This window comes from Amaranthus tricolor, chromosome 10 (assembly GCF_026212465.1).
Source record: "Amaranthus tricolor cultivar Red isolate AtriRed21 chromosome 10, ASM2621246v1, whole genome shotgun sequence".
Classification (NCBI taxonomy): domain Eukaryota; kingdom Viridiplantae; phylum Streptophyta; class Magnoliopsida; order Caryophyllales; family Amaranthaceae; genus Amaranthus; species Amaranthus tricolor.
The window spans coordinates 4,927,953-4,948,413 of record NC_080056.1 but is presented as its reverse complement, the minus strand read 5'-3'; the positions used below and the strand labels follow the sequence as shown (position 1 = coordinate 4,948,413).

Below are 20,461 nucleotides of genomic sequence, written 5' to 3'. Positions count from 1 at the left end.
GTTTCCCCTATCATTTTAAACCCAATGTTAAAGTTTAAAATGTAAATACTCCCTCCTATTCACTTTAGTGTCTCATTTTTTTATTTAGTCAAACATCCTAAATGTCTCATTTCTATTTTGAGTATGTTAACTTTACCAAGTTACCCTCCATAAATTTAACTTTTTCAAACCTTTACACATACTAATCTCACTTAATCCCTATTAAAATTTAAAAACACCATACTTTTTTCTGTCACATGTGGTCTCATTTGACCACTTAAAAATGATGAAAATTAAAATGGGACGCATTGAATAAATAGGAGGGAGTATTTGTTTTTGACCCAAAATTTGTCATTTTAGACAACAATGGACACTTCAACACAACACTCACATTTTGTTCATATCCAGCTCCAAGTTGTTGGGCATCAAATCATATTCCTGTATAGCGCCACAAAAATGAACTCTACCAACTTCTCCATTGCCCTCTATATCAAGTTTAAGCACCAATCCTTGAATGTCTTCGTTTGAAACTTGATGTCCAATGATCAAAGCAAACCTCTTAAAATCCGACGAGCTCTCAATGATCTTAAATGGGTTAAGGGTAAAGGGCTTTAACAAGACAAGTAGATCTTGAAAATTGATTTTCCCACCCAAAGTTAAATTAACTTTATGTAAAATACCCTTTTTTTTTCATCTTCAGGGAGCTTGCAAGCACATACAAGTAATTCTACTTCCTTAGTAGTAAGGTGATCATTCTTGTCATAATCAAGTAAGCTAAATAGGCGGTTCATCTCAAAAGTTAAACGTATATGATGCTTAAGGCGTTCCTCCTTGGCTTCTTCCGGGCAAACCAAAAAATATCATGTTAGTAGATACATCTGGGGTGTTTGGTAAAATGTATTATTGGGTAATTTTTACTTATCATGATGCAAATAGATGGCTACATGATCATACGATCTGATGCTAGTGTTTGGTAAAATAGTAAGTTGAAACAATTTGTTATGAAATTTTTTATTTTACAAAAATGGCGTTACACACCAAACAACTTGTCCTAATACCCCTCAACAAAATAGGATTTTTGAAAGGAAAATTCCATATCCATCTTGGCAATTAATTTTCAAGATCAACTATAATTGAATTAAGTTCATTAAGTTTGAATAGATGCATTCGGACATCTGCATAGTAGCGTCTTTCCTTAATAACTTACTAGCGATGTTTTTGGTCATGTAGAGGACTCAAGTAGTTTTAAGTTTAACAACTCTACAAGACTACGAGTATCTTTAAAACCCTTTTAAGCCATTTTGTGCAAAAATGGCCTTAATTTGGACTTTCCAGATGCTAAACTTTATCTTGCCGTTTAATTTCTCGTTCTCGAACTTAATCGACATTATTCAAATTTATTAGGAAAATGATAATTTCAAAATTTAACTAAAAAGTAAAAATCACTTTTTCTGGTTTCTAATTTTGTTTTTATTTTTCAAAAAACTATAAATTGAAAAATAAAGACCAATAACAAACGAAACTTTAGTTATTATGTTTTTAAGATAAATTATTGAGAATCAGCCTTATAAGTTATGTCTTCATCTTCAGAACGAATGACATCCACTTTAACTCTGTAGAATTATAATTATGAACCTCTTCTACATTTGCATCCAATTCCCAAAAGCTTGTAAACTCAATTTCTTCTGTCTGATAATCTGCAACTTCCTTTGTAGTATCATGGTTTAAGATGGACCTAGAAATACACAAATATGATATCAAATCAACATATCCATAAAAAAACTCACAAAATCAAAACAAAAAAGTCAACCCAATAACTTTGATTTGACACATTAAAATGTTGGAATTTAAAAAATAGGTCTAGACAACCAAAATATAAAGAAAAGCTGAGGATAAATTACTTACAAGCTCAAAAATAGTTCTTGACTGAAATTTAATTGAAAGCAATAAGAGCTACTCTTCAAGTTGATTTATATTATCTTCTTTTTCTCATGCAAAACAATTTGATTTATATATGCATGACTTACTAATGACTTTTTCCTCAAAATATAATTAAATTTTTATAATAATGTCATCAAAAAATCATAAAATATTTAATTTTAATGTTAAAATATTTAATCATAAAATCATTTTTAACCCAATGTTAAAAGTTCAAAATGTAAATATTCCCTCCTATTCGCCTTAGTGTCTCATTTTTTTATTTAGTCAAGTCACCCTAAATGTCTCATTTCTATTTTGGGTATGTTAACTTTACCAACTTACCCTACCCAAATTTAACCTTTTCAAACCTTTACACATACTAACCCCACTTTACCCCTACTAAAATTTAAAAACATCATATTTTTTTCTATCACACGTGGTCTCATTTGACCACCTAAAAAATAATGAAAAGTAAAATGGGACACATTGAATAAATAGAAGGGAGTATTTGTTTTTCACCCGAAATTTGTCATTTTAGACAATAATGGACACTTCAACACGACACTCACATTTTGTTCATATTCAGCTCCAAGTTGTTGGGCATCAAATCATATTCCTGCATGGCGCCACAAAAATGATCTCTGCCAACTTCTCCATTGCCCTCTATATCAAGTTTAAGCATCAATCCTTGAATGTCTTCGTCTGCAACTTGATGTCCAGTGATCAAAGCAAACCTCTTAAAATCCGATACAGATAAGAAACCATCTTCGTTTCTATCCAGAAACTTAAAGAGTTCAGATGGGCTCTCAATGATCTTAAATGGGTTAAGGGTAAAGGGCTTTAACAAGACAAGAAGACCTTGAAAATTGATTCTCCCACCCCAAGTTAAATCAACTTTATGTAAAATACCCTTTATTTCATCTTCAGGGAGCTTGCAAGCACATACAAGTAATTCTACTTCCTTAGTACTAAGGTGGTCATTCTCGTCATAATCAAGTAAGCTAAATAGGCGGTTCATCTCAAAAGTTAAACGTATATGATGCTTAAGGCCTTCCTCCTCGGCTTCTTCTGGGCAAACCAAAAAATATCATGTTAGCAGATACATCTGAGGTTTTTGGTAAAATGTATTATTGGGTAATTTTAGCTTATCATGATGCAAAGAGATGGCTAAGTGATCATACGACTTGATGCTAGTGTTTGGTAAAATAGTAAGTTGAAACAATTTGTTATGAAACCTTTTATTTTACAAAAATGGCGTTACACACCAAACAACTTGTCCTAATACCCCTTAACAAAATAAGATTGTTGAAAGGAAAATTGTATATTACTACAAATATCTAGAGTTATTATATGTTAAAGTCTAATGTTCCATCTAATTTTGGCCGGAGGCCACAACCACAACAAAATATTTAACAAAAAACCTTCCCACAAAAATTTTATACTATGAAACAACCCTGAATACACTGAGTATACGTATCTTCTATTCCACATTACATAACTTACCCCCAAGAGATTTTAGATGTATAGTCTATGTACATCTTCCCAAAAATCATCGTAACAAACTTGAACCTAGAATAATTAAATGTGAGTTTGTTGGATACAAAGTTGATAAAAGAGGATATAGATGACTTGACCCTACCACAAATCGTCTATACACCACTATGGATATAGTCAACCTACTTCTACAACCAACTCCGATGTCAAGGGGAGAAAATTAGTAACGATCTTGGTTGGTCAATCTAGTGTCTTTGGACCAAGACTCAAAAGCACAAGTATGCAAAGTCACCAAAACTACCTTTCAACAAGAAAGTCAACCAATCTTAATTCAATTGTTACCACTCATATCTTATACTCCTAACAGGCTAATACTACTGAAAAGCCGCAAGCTCATGAATCTAAAAGTTCATCTGTTAATACTATTGAACAATCTAACAACAATTTTCAGGAGAAGGAAAATGAAGAAAATGAAAACATATCCATGACACCAGGTATAGATGAAATTAACGTTTCCACTAACTACCAATCACCACCCAGAAGTACAAGGAATATTCCACCAAAAAGGTATGACCCTGAGTTTGAATCTCTAAAGTCAAGATATCCAATACATAAAATAATTGAAGGAAAGCTCTCACAAGGGGCAATAACATATAAAGTTCTTTATGGAAGTTCAGGATGCAATTTTGCAGATTACTCAGATAACTAAAGGGGATTTACCTTTAAGATATCTCGGAGTTCCACTTTCTTCAAAGAAGTTGAGTTATAGTCGATGTAGGCCTCTGGTTGAGAAAATTACAGTACGAGTTCACCATTGGTCTCTTGGATGTCTTTCATACGCAAGTAGACTTCAATTACTTCAGAGTCTTATTGGGAGAATGCTTCATTTATGGGCTCAGTTCTTTCTTCTCCTTATTAAGCTTCTTAAACAGGTGGAGACTATCTATAGAATTTTTCTGTGGACAGATAACTATCCAGGTGCGAAGAACCCCAGAGGTGACTGCAATGAGCAGAGATCTCAATCACCGGCCTAAACGACGAGCAAAGACTCGAACGTGAGAGCAAGAGATCACCCAACGAATGGACATATAACCATCTTCATGGTCATGTTCACCTAAGAAAGGAGGGTTTCGGTCCAACTCCTACAACTCAGTAGCTTTACCCGCCCTAAGAATAGAGTGTAGCCCCTTTAAATTTAAAGGGCGAGGCCTTGTTTCAGCAATGGAGCAGAGGAAAGAAAGCGGGAGCGTGGGTAGTATTGTGTGTAAGCATAGCATTTCTGGTCGAACCCGCCCAACTTAACTAAGAAAAACCGAAACTAACAGACACTTTTGTTTCCAGGGCAGTAAAAAGATTAGCTAAAGGAGTAAGAGATGTACTAGGATATTAATGGAATATGTCCCTTTCGTAGATGCATAAGTCCTTCCGTAAAAAGCCAATAAGAAGTTTAAATCATTTTCAAAATAATGAAATTCAAATTGCGTCGGTGACCATTGAAACTTGCAAAGACCAGACGGCAATGGTTGTCCCTAAAATGTGGTCGATGGAATCCGACTTAGTAGGGAAAAATCCTAATAGTGTTGGAAAAGCTCTTTTAAATAAAAGATGGAGAAAGGCGATAGAAGATGAAATCAACGCTCTTAAAAAATAAAACCTAGATAATATGTATTCTACCACAAAGGAAGAAAGTTATTGGATGTAAATGAGTTTTTACAATTAAGTGTAAAGTAGATGGGAAAATTGAGAGGTATAAAGTACGATTATTTGCAAAAGGATATACTCGGGCATACAAAATTCATAATTCTAAGACTTTCTCTCCCGTTGCAAAAATTGATATTGTTAGTGTTCTATTATCTGTAGCAGCTAATAAAAGGATTGATCTTTATATTAGTTCAATGTTAAAAATGTTTTCTTCATGTTTAGGGAAAATAATCATCTTCAACTTTAAGCATATACAGATGCAGATTGGGTAGAAGATACAGATGAACGAAAATCTACCTTCGGATATTTTACTCTTGTCGGAGGAAATTTAGTAACATGAAAAAGAAAAAAGTTGTAGCCTTGTCAAGTCTTGAAGCGGAACTTGGAGGAATTGTACAAGGGATAACCAAAGTCTTATGCCTTAGAAAACTACTGAATGAACTTGGTTTTCATCAAGTAAAAGAATGTGAAATCTATTGTGATAATAAAGCAGTTTCAGCATCTCTAGGAATTCGGTACAACATGAAAAAGCTAAACATTTAGAGGTAGACCGACATTTCATAAAGGAAAACTTAGAAGCAGAAGTTATAATTCTCCCATATGTCCGATCAAAAGAACAGTTAGCTGACATTCTCACAAAAGTTATGAGAGTCAAATTCTTCAATGCAACCTCAAGCAAGTTGGGTTTTAAAGATCCCAAAGACCCAACTTGAAGGGGAATGTTAGAAAACAAAAATATAAAATATAATATTAATAGAAAAATTAGGAGGTTGTTGGTTAAGTTAGAATCTATTATCAAGGATCAAGATCTTTATTTTTATGATTTAATATTCTAATCTAATCTAAGTTATATAAATAGATGGTCATATAACTTGTAAAGACTATGAGAAATGATACAAATCAGATTATATTTTTCCTATAAAAAGATTTTTCTTAGATTTTGCATAATTTTCATATACTATAATATTTTTTAGGGGTGAATAAAAACTTTTTTACTCACTAGAACGTTTTTCTTGAAGGACCTCGCGTACATGGGAGATGGCTTTGGGAGGCAGTAATCCGTTACGTGCATGAAAGCCAAGCAAATTCAATGCTTCTTTGCGGCTATCCACTGCATATAGGTTAATTGAAGGAAATACCTGAAGAAAGCTCTCAAAATCAATGAACTCCTCCTGAGCATCTAATGGGGAATCATGTAACGCCCATATCTCCTTTAACACATAATAATCAGTTTCTGTGATAATTCCATCATAATCCATATCAACAAGGCTGAAAAGAAACTTGCTACTTCTTAAATTGTACTCCATTAACAAACATTCTTCTCTTCCTGTAAAAATAAAAAAAGATCTCAGCTGATGATGTTTTTTATCTTATACTTAAGTCACAATTTTAGTTCAAATTTTATTGTTTATAATGTAAAAATTTTAATATAAATATACGTGCTTTAAATATACAAAGGTAAAAACACAAATAAATGAAACTTACCGCAAAAGTTTCTACGAATTATTGCCGAAAAGTTTAATAGTTCAGCCTCTGGCATAAAAGCAACTTGTAGATGATAGTCGATCAAAGTGAAAATGGCAAAATGGTATAGTGGTTCCCCAATTTGTATGTCTAACAAGTCTACCAACGTCAAAAAACCCGAAAAATCAATTGTTCCATTTTCTAATTCATCAAACTTGTCGAGCATGTCAGCAGCATCAATTGGGGACAATCCCCAAATAAGCATCAATGTTTCAAAATCACACGTTGTTAGACGCCCATCACCATTCATGTCAAATAAGCTAAAAACCATCCAATAATCCTTCACTTTCTTCTCATTAATTAACTTCTTCACTTTTTCTGTTCAAATAAAATGGGTGGTATGAAAAACAATGACCAAAATAATACAAATTTGATAATTTACAAGTTTTAAGATAAATAAATTGAACTCATTTGAATTAATTGATAACAAAAAAGTGATAATAAAATGGCGTTTTGAAATAAATGAATATCAACAGATTTTAATGTTTAGTACACCTTATTTGATTGTTATAAGTTAAAATACGCGTATTATATCTCACTATTTTTTTGTTGTGTTTCGAGTTAATTTCGAGTTGGATTTAGTTTTGAGAGGTCCACGACTTGTCGACCTTATTAGTATTTATGATGTAGACTAAAGATAAAGAAAGTGATACCCCAATGATTTTTTCGAAATTCAGCGAGGAGCATGTGTGTGTGAGCTTGCTGAAGAGCTTCTTTGCGAGGATGATGATTAAATAACCGATAAAGAGCAATATCACACAACGGCTCTCCAACCTTGAATGAAAACGAACTTAATATATTGATGAATTCAGATAAATTAAGTGCCTTCTTTCCATGTGTGTCGAATTCAGCATTCTGAACTCCCCATATCAACATACATACATTAAAGTCGTTGATGTTCATCAGACCATCTCCCTTCATGTCAAATAAATTGAAGAGATGATTAATATTTTCCAAGTTTTCATCTTTTCCTGTTGAACGCGAGTAATTCATTAAAATAAAGAAAGAAGTTAAAGCATCTAGCAATCATTTAGCATTTAAGTTTTCCTTTTAAGAAAAAATCAAAAACAAAAAAAAAAAGTTTTCCTTTGAAGTAGAATGTTTGATGAGCTTCTTGGTAAACAAATCAAATTAATAATTTACAGTTTAGCTAGTGGCGAAGCCACATACATGATCATGAGATCAATCAATTCTAATTAAATTTGAATATTATTTTCAACCAATAAATCCCAATTAAATTGGTAAGAAACTAATAGTAATAGTCGACGTGTCGGATGACCCGAATGAACACTATGTAATATACTTTTGATTTAAAATTGAAGAAAGAAAGTAAATAATTACCTGGAGGCTGATGAAGGCGAGGTGAAGGCCAAGCAAAGGCAACAGAAGAAGCAGTGGGAGGAGATAAAAACGGATGAAGCCATGGACAACCAGTTTCAGGAGTACTAATAAACTCCTTCAATGCATTTCTAAACTCTTCAGAATCCATTACTCTACTTTTCCAAGGGCTAATTGGAGGAGACCAAGGAGCTGCGTTTATGGGCAGACCACATGTAGTCCAGCTGTTAACGGCTATAAACAAGTTTTTATTCACTTTGGTTTATTATTTTACTTTTATCCAAAGAGACCTTTAATTATTGTCGTATTAATCATGACATATTATAATTGATTTTGTTAATACAGAGAATTCGACCCTAGTTCAACTCGATCCGAAAAAAATAAGCCGATTCGAGTTCGAGGAAAAGTTATCCGACTCCGACTTTACGATCCGAGTCCGAGTTAGAAACGGATCGTAGTTGGACCTTATTTTAAATCCGACACTCCAACCCTGAAGGAAATCCGACTTTGAATTTGACTTTTACCCCAATATTTTTTTTCCTTTAAAACTCTAGACGTGACTAATTCAAACTCTCTCTCGTACTAATTGTAATTTTCGATTTTGAAAAACTACTTGGTATTTTTATTTAGATTAATCAATATAATACGACAAATCAGATCAAGAGAAATAAAATACGTCAAATCAAAATGCGAGAAAATTTTGTGTATCCATAATCAGACTCCGAATGGAGGTGGACTGAAAAAAAAAGTCCGACTATTATCCGGAGCAAAGTCGGAGTATGTATACTCTGATTCGAGTCTGACCCATTGGCATCCCTACTGCGGTCTGTCCATTGAGCCAAATAAAAGTGAACGGCAATAATGGTGTCCATCATTAATTAATTCAATCCCAGCAGGTGAAATAGTAGTATCCAAATCATAAGCGTACCGTTCATCGAGCTAAATCAGCACAAGCTTAAAATTCACTTCATAGGAAAATGCATGAGTTAGCTAACTAATTCAGGTAACTTTCAGCTAGCAATAATTACTTCTGTCTCCTCAATTTTGCACTTCTCATGTACATAATTTTCAACAGGATCAGAGATGGATAAGTTTGCTGTATGTTCAGCTGCTCAAAGAATTGAATATTGGCTTAATATTGATCCTGAACCTTTTTCAAAGGTATCAAAGGAACAAATATCAGATCTTCAAAATGTGCTGCTAAAGATTCAAGACTTGCTCGGAGATAATGAAGTTTGTAGAAATACAGATGAATCTGCTCAAATTAAAGAGGCAGCTAACGATGTTGAAGATGTGTTTGATACCTTTGTTTATAACGCGAGATCCGTCCAAGACTCTTTCGGGATAGCAAAGATTGCTGCCTCCATGTTCAATGTTCTGATCAATCCAGATATTTTCAGCTTCAAGATACAATCAATTCAACAGCGCCTCGAAGAAGCAGTGGTCAAGCTCGATGGGAAAGTGAAAGGAGTTGATCTGCGTCATATACATTCAGGTACAACTATCAAAATTTGATCAGTCGTGGAATCCCACCAAAAATTAGCTGACTCATAATCCAAAAAACAACCCGATCCGAAAACACTCAAAAAATTAGGTCAAATTTGTCCATATAATAAACAGACCTTTTTCACTCGATTTTTTAATTTGTTAATATTTTTAATTCTATGTTACATTTTTAGTCGAAATTCACTACGTTTTTAAGTCATTTTTACATTTTGAGTTCATATCTCTTTGTTGTATTGATACTTTTTAATAAGAAATAGCTTTCTTTAAAAATAAAAAAATTTATTTTATATATTCATTTAGGAAACAAAATTAATGATAAGATAATCTTTAAAAAATCTTTCATTCGTTGGGTCAACCTAAATCCAACCTAACCCACATATGATCCGACCCGAAATAGTACCACCCAAAGCGATCCAACTTGTAACTTGCACAATTAACATGACTACTTCAGGTAGAGATGTCCATTCGGGTGTTCGGGCTAGTCTTTGGAATAAAATTTCAAGTTTAGTTAATTTCGATTATTGATTACATGTGTAGATCTTAACAATCTTAATTAGTTAATTTTTATATACATATTATTTTCTTTAAATCGGATCAAGTCATACTTGATTTCAATCAACCAGCTGCAGTTTCACAATATTTCGATTGTTTACCTCTTAACTTTCAAGTGGCCATGCTCATGAAGTAAAATCAATGTATGGAGATAATGAATACATAGTCGAATTAGAAGGAGATATCGAGGAAATGGTACATCACTTGACCGGCGGAGAAAATGAAGTTGAAGATCCACCCTACTTATTCTTTATAGTTGGAGGCCCAATTTCAGGCAAAACTACTTTGGCAAGGCAACTTTATAACAACACTTTAGTAAGGCAGCATTTGCACAATTTTATCTGGTTTGGCCAGTCTAAAGTAAACCTGCATACACTTAATTATTTTCAACGCCACATCCTATTCGAGATAACGAGAAGATCCTATACTGAGGAGGAAGAAACTTGGATTAACGTCATTGGCAAGTGTTTGATAATTCTGGATGAAATCCCATGCAGTATGAGAGAAACTCTTGAAGATTTGTTGCGAACCTTCCCAACAGGACTGAATGGCACGAAGATCATTATCACGGGTAGCAATGAAGAGTACGACATATTTAAGAATGATTTGCGTTGTTATTTCCATCAATTTAAGGGCAAACTCAACGATGAGCAAGGGTGGGATCTGTTATGCCATTTAGCAGCTTCCCACAAACAAAATATAAAAATACCAGAGAACTTAGCAAAGAATATGTTGCGCATATGTGAAGGGAAGCCCATAAGTATTAAGCTTTTGAGTGGTGTATTAAGCACCAAGCCCAAAGGGATGGAATTCATCTTAGATAACTATATCAAATTCAAAGATGTGTACGAGTTATGTTATGAGGATTTGCATTACCTTTTAAAAGCTTGCTTTCTGTATTTGGGAGTTTTCCCACCAAAACATGAAATTTCTGCGGGCATTTATCAAAGAATGTGGATTGCAGAAGGATTTGTTAGTAATTCTTCTGAAAATGAAGTGATGCAGTACCTAGAAGACTTGAGTCGTCGACACTTGATCCAAGTTACCAAGAGAAACCACGAAGATAGAATTAAGATTTTTCAGGTATCGAATCTGGTTTATGAATTTTGTCTTACAAAAGCACGGGAGGAAAACTTTCTTCATATTGAATCTCGTCAATTTCTTAAGTCATCCATCAACTCTCGAAAAATTATCTCTCGTTCTAGGTATGATAATTATATTTTATCATGTTAAATTTTTTCTTAATCTCATCTCCATATATTTTTATTTGATTTACTACTTATGTGACTCTTTTGTCGTAAAATATTGAATATCTTCTAAAATTTTGATGTCTATTGGTTTTTATCTTCCTACTTTCTTTATACTATGTTTAGATAACAACTTTGGAGAGAAAAGAAAAGAAAGAAACAGAAAAGGAGGGGAGGGAAAGGAAGGGAAGAGAAATGGAAGGAAGTAATTCTTGTTTGTTTAGGAGGGAAGAGAAGGGAAAAAAAGGGATATGAGAATTTTTCCTTCAAATTTTTTCAACTTTGTAAAGATTGATACCTTAATAAAAATCATTCATCCAATCCTTTCAAATCCCTTCCCTCTAAATCTCTTTCCTTCCATTTTGTTATCTAAACAAGAGATCACTTATTTCTCCAAATCCTTCCCCTTCCTTTCCCTCGATTTCCTTTCATCCACGCATACCCTGAATAATCTTTTTTATAAGTATTTCATGCTTCTCTTTAGATGAATTTGCAATACCTACTCTAGGAAGTATGGTACCGGTCATGACATTTAGAAGGATTTGTAGAGCACCACTTAAAACACTCTAATCTTTAATATTAGGAAGAAGCTAAGAGGTTTGCTTTGGTGGTGTGACATTAGAATTATAAAAATATGTTGTTTTAGCTTATGACTACTTTTCACTACTTTTCATAAATCTCTAGTTCATCATCTTGACACTCCACAAATTATAACTCTCCATCAAAAAATGGACATATCTTTAATTTTGATCGAATATTTGAGATGTAGAAGACGAAGTGTAACCGCCCCAAATTATAAGGGCAAACACTAACTGGAATTTAGTATTAATCAAGCGAAAATTTACTTTTGCCAACACATTTAAGGGGTTACTTAAAGGTTAAACCAATATCCAAGTTATATACTTGAACCAAAACCAAAGCAATATAACAGAAATCTTAACTATCCAAAATAAAGGAAAATTACAACCAAATCAAAATAAGTCCAAAGTTTAAATTATATCTTTAAAATATTCTAAACCTAAACAACTGAACTAATAGTCTCTCAAATACAATAAAAGTCATACTCCAACTAGGATTTCATCTTCCACTTGCATATCAATTCTCCGTCGAGGTGCCATGAGGGTTTACTCTAAAAACAAAACCATTGGAAAAAATACAAAGCATAGTATCAACTAAAAGGCTGAGTATAAACACACTAGTGTCCATCAAACAAGTTATTAAAACTTTTTAATTTGAGTAAATTCATTTTAAAAGATATTTTTTCATTTGATAAATCATACTATCATTTAAACTCAGTTCAATGGTTTTATAGTATTTTCAAATTCTTATTTTTTATCATAAGATCTCAATGGATCCTAATCAATTTCAAACTCATATCATAAGTTTGCATGGGTACTCTGTGAGTCATCCTGTGACTCGTTTGGTAGTCAGTCTACCGTCTGCGATACGTCCGACAAGTGTAACACAACGGTATTGTGTACAATATGCGCACAACATTGGTGAGTCGTTTAATCATGCACACAACATTTGCTATAACTTGGGTTGTTCTAAAATATCCGGTTTGGAAAATTCGACCCAGATTATCCAGTATCCAGTTCTTAAAAACAAATATTTTACCCGGTTAGTGAAAAGCGGATAATCCGGACAGGGTATCCGATTTCCAAACCGGATATTCGGGTCGGATACTGATATTTTTTAAAAAATTTGATATCCGGATCCAGTTTCTATTTTACTTTTTTTTTTTTAATAAAGCTGGATTATTTGAGAAAGCTTTCTGCCTAGTTACAACCTCTTTATACTCTATGCCATCTATTTGTGAATCGAACCATGTTCTCCTCTTTGGCTTTTCCCTATGCACTGTTCCATTGGGTTTTTTTCTTGACGTTTCACCTTCTCTATTAAATCCGGGTCGGAACGTGATCGCTTTTTAGGTATCCAAAAAACCGGATTTCTGAATTTCCGGATCGGGGTCGATCTGGTATTCGGTTACAACACCCTTAGCTGTAGCATATGTATCCGCCATTTAGGCTAAACATTTTTGTATATAATATATTTCTTGGAATTTCAATAGCATTTGAAATGTGAAAAATATCAACTTTTTCCATATGATAAATATATTTTATTTGCAACATAGCAAAATCAAATCATAATCTTTCCCACATGGGTAAAACATGTTTTAGCATAATCATATCATCAAACATAACCTTTGTATTATATTGAGGCATCACTAACATGTATGAGAATGCATTGTAATGAAAAGTAGTTAAAATTCAATACGATTTTTCAAGGAAATCACTAAAATGTTTCGTTTCAATCGTTCTTGAGTAAAAGTAAATATAACTTAAAAGAGTTTGAAATTCATTTAAAACAACCAGAATATAGCTCATAAGTTTATAAAATCATTATGACAAAAGATTCATAAAACAATCTTTTCTCAAATACTCGACAATTTTATCGGTAATAAAATCAATAATTGATTTACAAAATAAATATTAATTCTCCAACAAAGCCCAAATTAATTAAGTCATTATAATACCTTATTTATAATGAATTTAAGGTTGTCCCATCAGATTATAATTGGTTATACCAATTTATAACGATTTTACAATTATTTTTATCAATTTAGGTATTTATCGTTATTTAAATAATGTCTTGAATCCGTAAAATTATAAACCATCTAAGTTTAACTTATTTTATACTATGATAAATTAAATTACCAGTATTAAACCTTTAATAAATAAATAATTTCTATTAATATGATAAATTAGTAAATAATTAATAATTAGTTTCATAAAATTATACCAAAGTTCTAGAAGTCATATAACATGTTTATTAGGCCACTTAAACTTATAAAAGTCATGTATGGTAATAGATTATTTTGCATAGGCATTTTACCGATAAATAAAATAAAATAGGTTTAAAATTATTGAATCCAAATAAAATAATATAAAAAATTCTATGATGTTCCAGGAACTATTTTAAGGGGCATAAAATTTTAAATAACCATTAAAAACCTTGTGGGGTATTTTAGTAATTAATGTCGTTATTTTACCAATGCCCACAATAATAATAATAATAATAATAATACACAAACTTTCCCAACATACAGCAATTCATAAAATCAACATGCATGATGCCCACAATAATAATACATGTAATAAATCATTTCATATTCAAAATTATCATTTTAATATCATTTTTCCAAATTTAAGAACTTCCCCTTGAGATTTTTATTTAAAAAAAAAAAAAAAAGTTTATACACAAACTTTTCCAACTTTTTCTTAAATCCTTTAAAAATCACCCTATATGACATACCTCGATTCCAAGCCTATATAAATATTTCGTAAGCTCCTATGCGTTCTTAGAAACGATTCCAACTTTAGGTCCTTGCCCTTCAAATCTCAACTCCAACTCTTCAACTAAAGATATTGCATTTATTCAAAAATCAATAATAATTTTGGATTTCTAACATGCACTTAACTTTTCTTTGTTGGAATTGTTAAACTAATACTTGCTTTCCTTAGTTAGGGTTGTTAAACTAATATTTGTAATGATTTTAACATATTGAAGTACACTTATTATGTTGAGCAACATACTTAATCAAATCCCATAATTTTACTTAAATCCTTTAAGTAGCAAAATTTATAAGTTTGTAGAAATACATTTTTTTTAGTTTTTGATTTTTATAGATTTATACAAGTGATGATTTTTCCTCTTTTTAATCATAAAATATATTTTTATAACATACTTGATTTAAGAAAAAGATTTCATACAAAAATCATTTTATATGTACTTGTTCTAATATAAGTTGTATAAATAATGTTTGTAAACTTAAAATTTGAATACCTTGTAAGAATGCTCCAAAGTGGTATGGATGAAGTATAATAAAATGAATAATATGAAGTTTTTTATGCTCATAAACTTCATATAGATAATTTTTTGTAAGTGTTTTTGTAAGGAAATAAAAGTGTTTGTTGGAGATGATTAGAGATGAACTTGTATGTGTTTATATGGCTTCTTGAAGGTGTGTATCATGGTTTAAAATCTGGGCAGCAGCTATTGCAGCATTTGAGTGGTCATTTTTCTTGTTTTTGAAGTGTTTTTAGTGAGATTTTAAAGTAGAAAGCATTTAAGACTTGTAGAGATTTTTGAGAGAAGTTGTTTGAATGAGTTTGTGAGTGAATATTTATGAGTGAAATGGAGATGATGGGGGGCTGTTTTGAGACAGAAAATTCAGATTGTTTTGCCCTTATTTTTAGTCTTTGCATTTATGTAATGATGTCCAACATAGATTAGAACAAATGGAGTTCTTGGGTAGAGTTTGTAACTTAAGTATGTAAGTATACAAAGGGCTAAAAAGAGGCATTGGGAATAGCAAGTGTAGGATAAATTTATCTAAGATAGTTTAAAGTTTGGGTAAAAATTGTTATACATATAACAAGTTATGTAACATGTATTTCATGTTTAAAATCACTTGTATACATGTATGAAATATTTAATTTATTCCCATCATCGGGTAAGTATTATAATTTTCTCAAAATGTTATGAGTAGTTGCTCAACTTTAAGTTTTAACTCTAAAGTTTACGTTACTTGTTATGATTCATGACTACATTAAAAACTAAAAAGTTTCTAATCACCGTAGAAAATTTTTAAATTATTACCATCACTAATTAAATTATAATTAGTAACGAACAAATATATGAAAAAAATTAGACTCTAAAAACGACTAATGAAATCTCAGTAATAATGCGGCTGTTTCACGAAGAGGCCACATGTTTGAGATATTTTATAGATAAATGTGAAACCTATTGCTTGTGAACCATTGGCTCTTGATACCAATTGTTGGCGAAAATTAGACATTAGAAAGGGTTTGTAAGAGAAGAAAATTAAGTGAGAATTATTTGTTGTATTGGATGAAATAATGAGTACAAGATCTCTTTATATAGAGGTTAAAAATTCTTACTAATAATTCTAATCATTGATATTAATTGGATTTAAAGTATTTAGGAGTTTTAGAGGAGAAGCACGCACTCTCTTTTGTTGGAGTGCTCGCTCTTAGTAGCTAGAACAAGCTCTTCGGTTTTCTAGACGTTTGCTTTTATTGCTTATTTATACTTATTTTTGATCTTTGACATTTTCGAACAACTATTTGAGTCTTAATTACCATAACATCTTGATTATTATTCTTAGTGATTAATTTGTTGTTTAATTTCATATTTAATTTCCATTATTGAGTTCTTCATTTATGAAATTAATCTCCATTCTTGCACAGGAGACACTCTCTAAATATCTTTGTTAAGCTAGACACCTCATGTCTCGCACACTAACATTCCAAATCATCTTTTTCAACACATTTTTCTTTGCTCTTGTTGTAGTCATGATCCACATTTGTTTGATCACATTTCAAAATACTGATCATATTATTCCAACAATTAAAGAGTCACAACCTTTTAACATTTTATCCTTTGTAACTATATCTATAGCATGTTCTCATATGAATTTAGACCAATTAATAGAATTAATTAATTATTAATAATACTACTAAAATTCTTATAAACTAAAGATATATTGGAAAATTAACTCGCATGTGATTCTACATCAAAGAATTAGAGAGATATTGACTAACATATAAGCTTGATGGAAAGGCTCAAATGATTTATAAAGTATACACACTAATTTATCAATGTGGGACACACCATCCCAACACCCTCTCTTACATGCAAACCCTCGCCATGTTTGCATGTAGGAGTAATCAATTAGGACAGAAACGCCATTCTTTTCAGACCTACTTTTTAGTTTTTTTAATCGAACCTTTGGATCTGGTATAATTTTAAATTGAGCTATATAATCGGGGTAATACGAGGCGCACACACTTCAACGTGGGATCACATTTGGTTTATAGTTCCAACAGAATACCTATAAAGTCTTAATAGCTAACAAAGTAACAGTTCTTGATCTTCTTCCATGTCACACCAAAAGGTCATGATAATACTAATTAATTGAAATCAAATTGTATTGTAGGTTGTGCAAGAAAAGCCAAGAATCATATATCAGATCACTTTCACTCTTTCACTACCAAGGAACAGAAGATAATAGATTTAGGTTCGGAACTATTTACAAGGATTTAAAATTACTAAGAGTCTTAAGTCTTTGGGGTGTTTTCACTTCTGATAATGCCTTGCCTGATAAGATAGGAAAGTTGGTACATCTAAGCTATCTTGGAATAAGGAATACCAACATTGATACACTTCCCCAATCTATCGAAAACTTGGAAAAGTTATTGACATTAGACTGGAGAGGAGTACATTCTGGCCGATCTTTGGGGTTTTTGGGAGTCGTAACAACAATGCCAAATGTGCTATGGAAGATGGAGCAACTTAGACATCTTTATATACCAAAAGGCATGTCTCTAGGGAACAAATTCAAATTGCACACTTTAAATAACTTGCATACTTTATGGGGAGTAAGGGTTAATGAATGGTTTGAAGACGACGTACAACTATGGAACTTCCCTAATCTTCATAAGTTGTATGTATTCAACATATATTGGAGGCATCAATTAGACATGATATTCGAATGTTTGAAGAAGTCCCCAAATTTGAAAAAGTTAAAGCTGGAGTGGGAAACCTATTATTCCAAATCAAATAAGCTTGAATACTTTGATCAACTCAGCCAAGATTTTTACCAGTTAAGTGTGCTAATATTGACCGGTCCAATTGAAGAAAAAGTTTCCCTTCGTTTCCCCCCTACTCTTGTAGAGTTGGAGTTGGAAAACAGCGGTATTACAGCCCAGGATCCTGTTCCAATAATCGGAAGATGTTGTCCCAAGCTGAAAGTTCTCAGATTCAAAAATAACGCATACCTCGGGACAGAGATGAGATTTTGTGCTGGTAAGTTTCAGTCGTTAGTTGAGCTTGTAATTGAGGGTATGTATGAACTTGAAACATGGGTGATTGAAACGGGTGCACTTCCTCGTTCGGAAAAGATATTTCTCAAATATCGTACTAAGTTAGAAAGATTGCCAGAAGGGATTAGATTCATTACTACTCTCCGAGAGTTAGTATTGCATTTCATGCCAAGAAGTTTCTGTGAAAAACTTGTTCATGTGGAACAAGACTACTTAACAAGCGTTGTTGATAAAATTAAAGGGGAGGATTTCTACCTTATTCAGCATGTTCCTGACATAAAATTCACTCAAATTTGGGATAAGCCAAAGGTACGCCGGTTTATTTTACAATTTTTTTACTTAAATACAGAGTAGGATGTAAAGGGCCGGAGGGGACAGCGAGAATCTAACCCAGTATATTTACCCTAAAAAAGTGGTACATGCTTTAACTAATATCATATTCGATTCTCAAATGCTGATGGGAGTAGAACACGAGTCTCTTATGCAGTTATGTGGCATACTCCTTGTTTTAGCAACTTATCTTGTGAAGTTTTAAATAAGTCTAGACCCAAGAAATTTCTTACTTAATTTTTGCTAAGTGCTTGCAAACCACTGACATATATAAAAACATATCAGGGGTTCTAAACAGGTAGGAATGACTAAAATGGGACTTTAGAAGAAAGTTGATGGTTACAGTATGCAGGATATGATAGTGTTTCCATCTTAATTTCCCAATCCTAATTTGATGTTCTCCTTGCCTCAAACAAAAATGGTAAATGGTCTCTTTGGCGAATGAATGTTCGTTCAAACTGGTGGCCGGTTTGACCAATTAGAAGTATTGGTTAAAAGTTAGTTGTTTAAACAAGAGTTGTTCATGAGTGGGTTGTCCACCAAGCTCCGCAAACTTGGTTGGAAAAAATGGGTGGCATTGGAAAACATTATTAAAGATCAAGGTTTTTTTTTTGAAGAAAAAGATTAAGGTTTAGATTGTTGATCATTTTTTATTTAAGATACTTGAAATCATTGCTAATTTTTTATTATGGACTGTGACTTTGTACTTTGGATTATATTTCTCGTGTAGATTGTTTATTTGAACTTTAAAAATATATTTTTGTTTTTTTCCTAGAAGTAATTCTAGATTTAGGATTTTGACAAAACCTGATCCGATCAAAAATTAGTGAGTCAAAACTTATAAAGTTCGACTCGTAACCCCCAAATTAGTGAGTCAAAAATTAGTGAGTCTCTTATGCAGTTATGTGGCATACTCCTTGTTTTAGCAACTTATCTTGTGAAGTTTTAATTAAGTCTAGACCCAAGAAATTTCTTACTTAATTTTTGCTAAGTGCTTGCAAACCACTGACATATATAAAAACATATCAGGGGTTCTAAACAGGTAGGAATGACTAAAAGGGGACTTTAGAAGAAAGTTGACGGTTACAAATTCATCATAAATAGGTATGTTTATTTGCCATCATATTAGAAAAAATTGCAAAATATTTGAAAACTTGTGTTTTTTTTTTACCCAGAAAACTACATGTTAAAATTCTTTTGTATTTTATTTATGGAACAGTATGCAAGATATGATAGTGATTCCATCTTAATTTCCCAATCCTAATTTGATGTTCTCCTTGCCTCAAACAAAAATGGTAAATGGTCTCTTTGGCGAATGAATGTTCGTTCGAACCGGTGGCCGGTTTGACCAATTAGAAGTATTGATTATAAGTTAGTTGTTTAAACAAGAGTTGTTCATGAGTGGGTTGTCCACCAAGCTCCGCAAACTTGGTTCGAAAAAATGGGTGGCATTGAAAAACATTATTAAAGATCAAGGTTTTTTTTTGAAGAAAAAGATTAAGGTTTAGATTGTTGATCATTTTTTATTTGAGATACTTGAAATCATTGCTAATTTTTTATTATGGACTGTGACTTTGTACTTTGGATTATATTTCTCGTGTAGATTGTTTATTTGAACTTCAAAATATATTTTTGTTTTTTTTCCTAGAGATTTAGGATTTTGACAAAACCTGACCCGATCGAAAATAGTGAGAATTAACTCAAAAAGTTCGACTCATAACCCCCAAATAACAAGACTCCAAAAATTTGTATGGTTAAAATATTTAAGTAGACGGACAGCCACTCAAACCAACCTCAAATCGACTAAGCCCATATCCCAGAAATTCCAATTACTAGAATCAATATCACAAAAGAAAATCATCCCAAAAATTTTCGAAACCACCCAGAATTGTCAACCCCAAAGCTTCTTGTCCAAACACAAAACTCACAAACATTATGTTTCGAAACTACGGTGAAATAAAA

General features: G+C 32.2%; 2 protein-coding genes across 3 annotated transcripts; one reads left to right on the top strand and one right to left on the bottom strand.

Moving 5' to 3' along the window:
• Positions 1-1,356: 1,356 nt before the first annotated feature.
• Positions 1,357-8,638, bottom strand: LOC130825131 (uncharacterized). Of its 2 annotated transcripts, none has more exons than XM_057690182.1 (6): positions 7,960-8,638; positions 7,272-7,589; positions 6,580-6,936; positions 6,095-6,421; positions 2,469-2,967; positions 1,357-1,714 (listed from the first exon to the last, which is right to left on the bottom strand). In XM_057690182.1, exons 1-6 carry the CDS (start codon positions 8,105-8,107, stop codon positions 1,552-1,554), a joined length of 1,812 nt encoding a protein of 603 aa, XP_057546165.1. In that variant the 5' UTR covers positions 8,108-8,638; the 3' UTR covers positions 1,357-1,551. The 2 variants fall into 2 exon arrangements, with proteins under 2 accessions (XP_057546165.1, XP_057546166.1); XM_057690183.1 differs by having other exon boundaries at positions 7,272-7,533; positions 7,960-8,097.
• Positions 8,639-9,615: 977 nt separating this feature from the next.
• Positions 9,616-19,459, top strand: LOC130824759 (disease resistance RPP8-like protein 3). Its single transcript, XM_057689777.1, has 6 exons — positions 9,616-11,242; positions 11,388-11,466; positions 12,689-12,760; positions 13,193-13,246; positions 15,286-15,357; positions 17,260-19,459. The coding sequence occupies exons 1-6, from the start codon at positions 10,156-10,158 to the stop codon at positions 18,521-18,523; spliced, it is 2,628 nt and encodes an 875-aa protein (XP_057545760.1). The 5' UTR covers positions 9,616-10,155; the 3' UTR covers positions 18,524-19,459.
• The last annotated feature ends 1,002 nt before the right edge of the window (positions 19,460-20,461 follow it).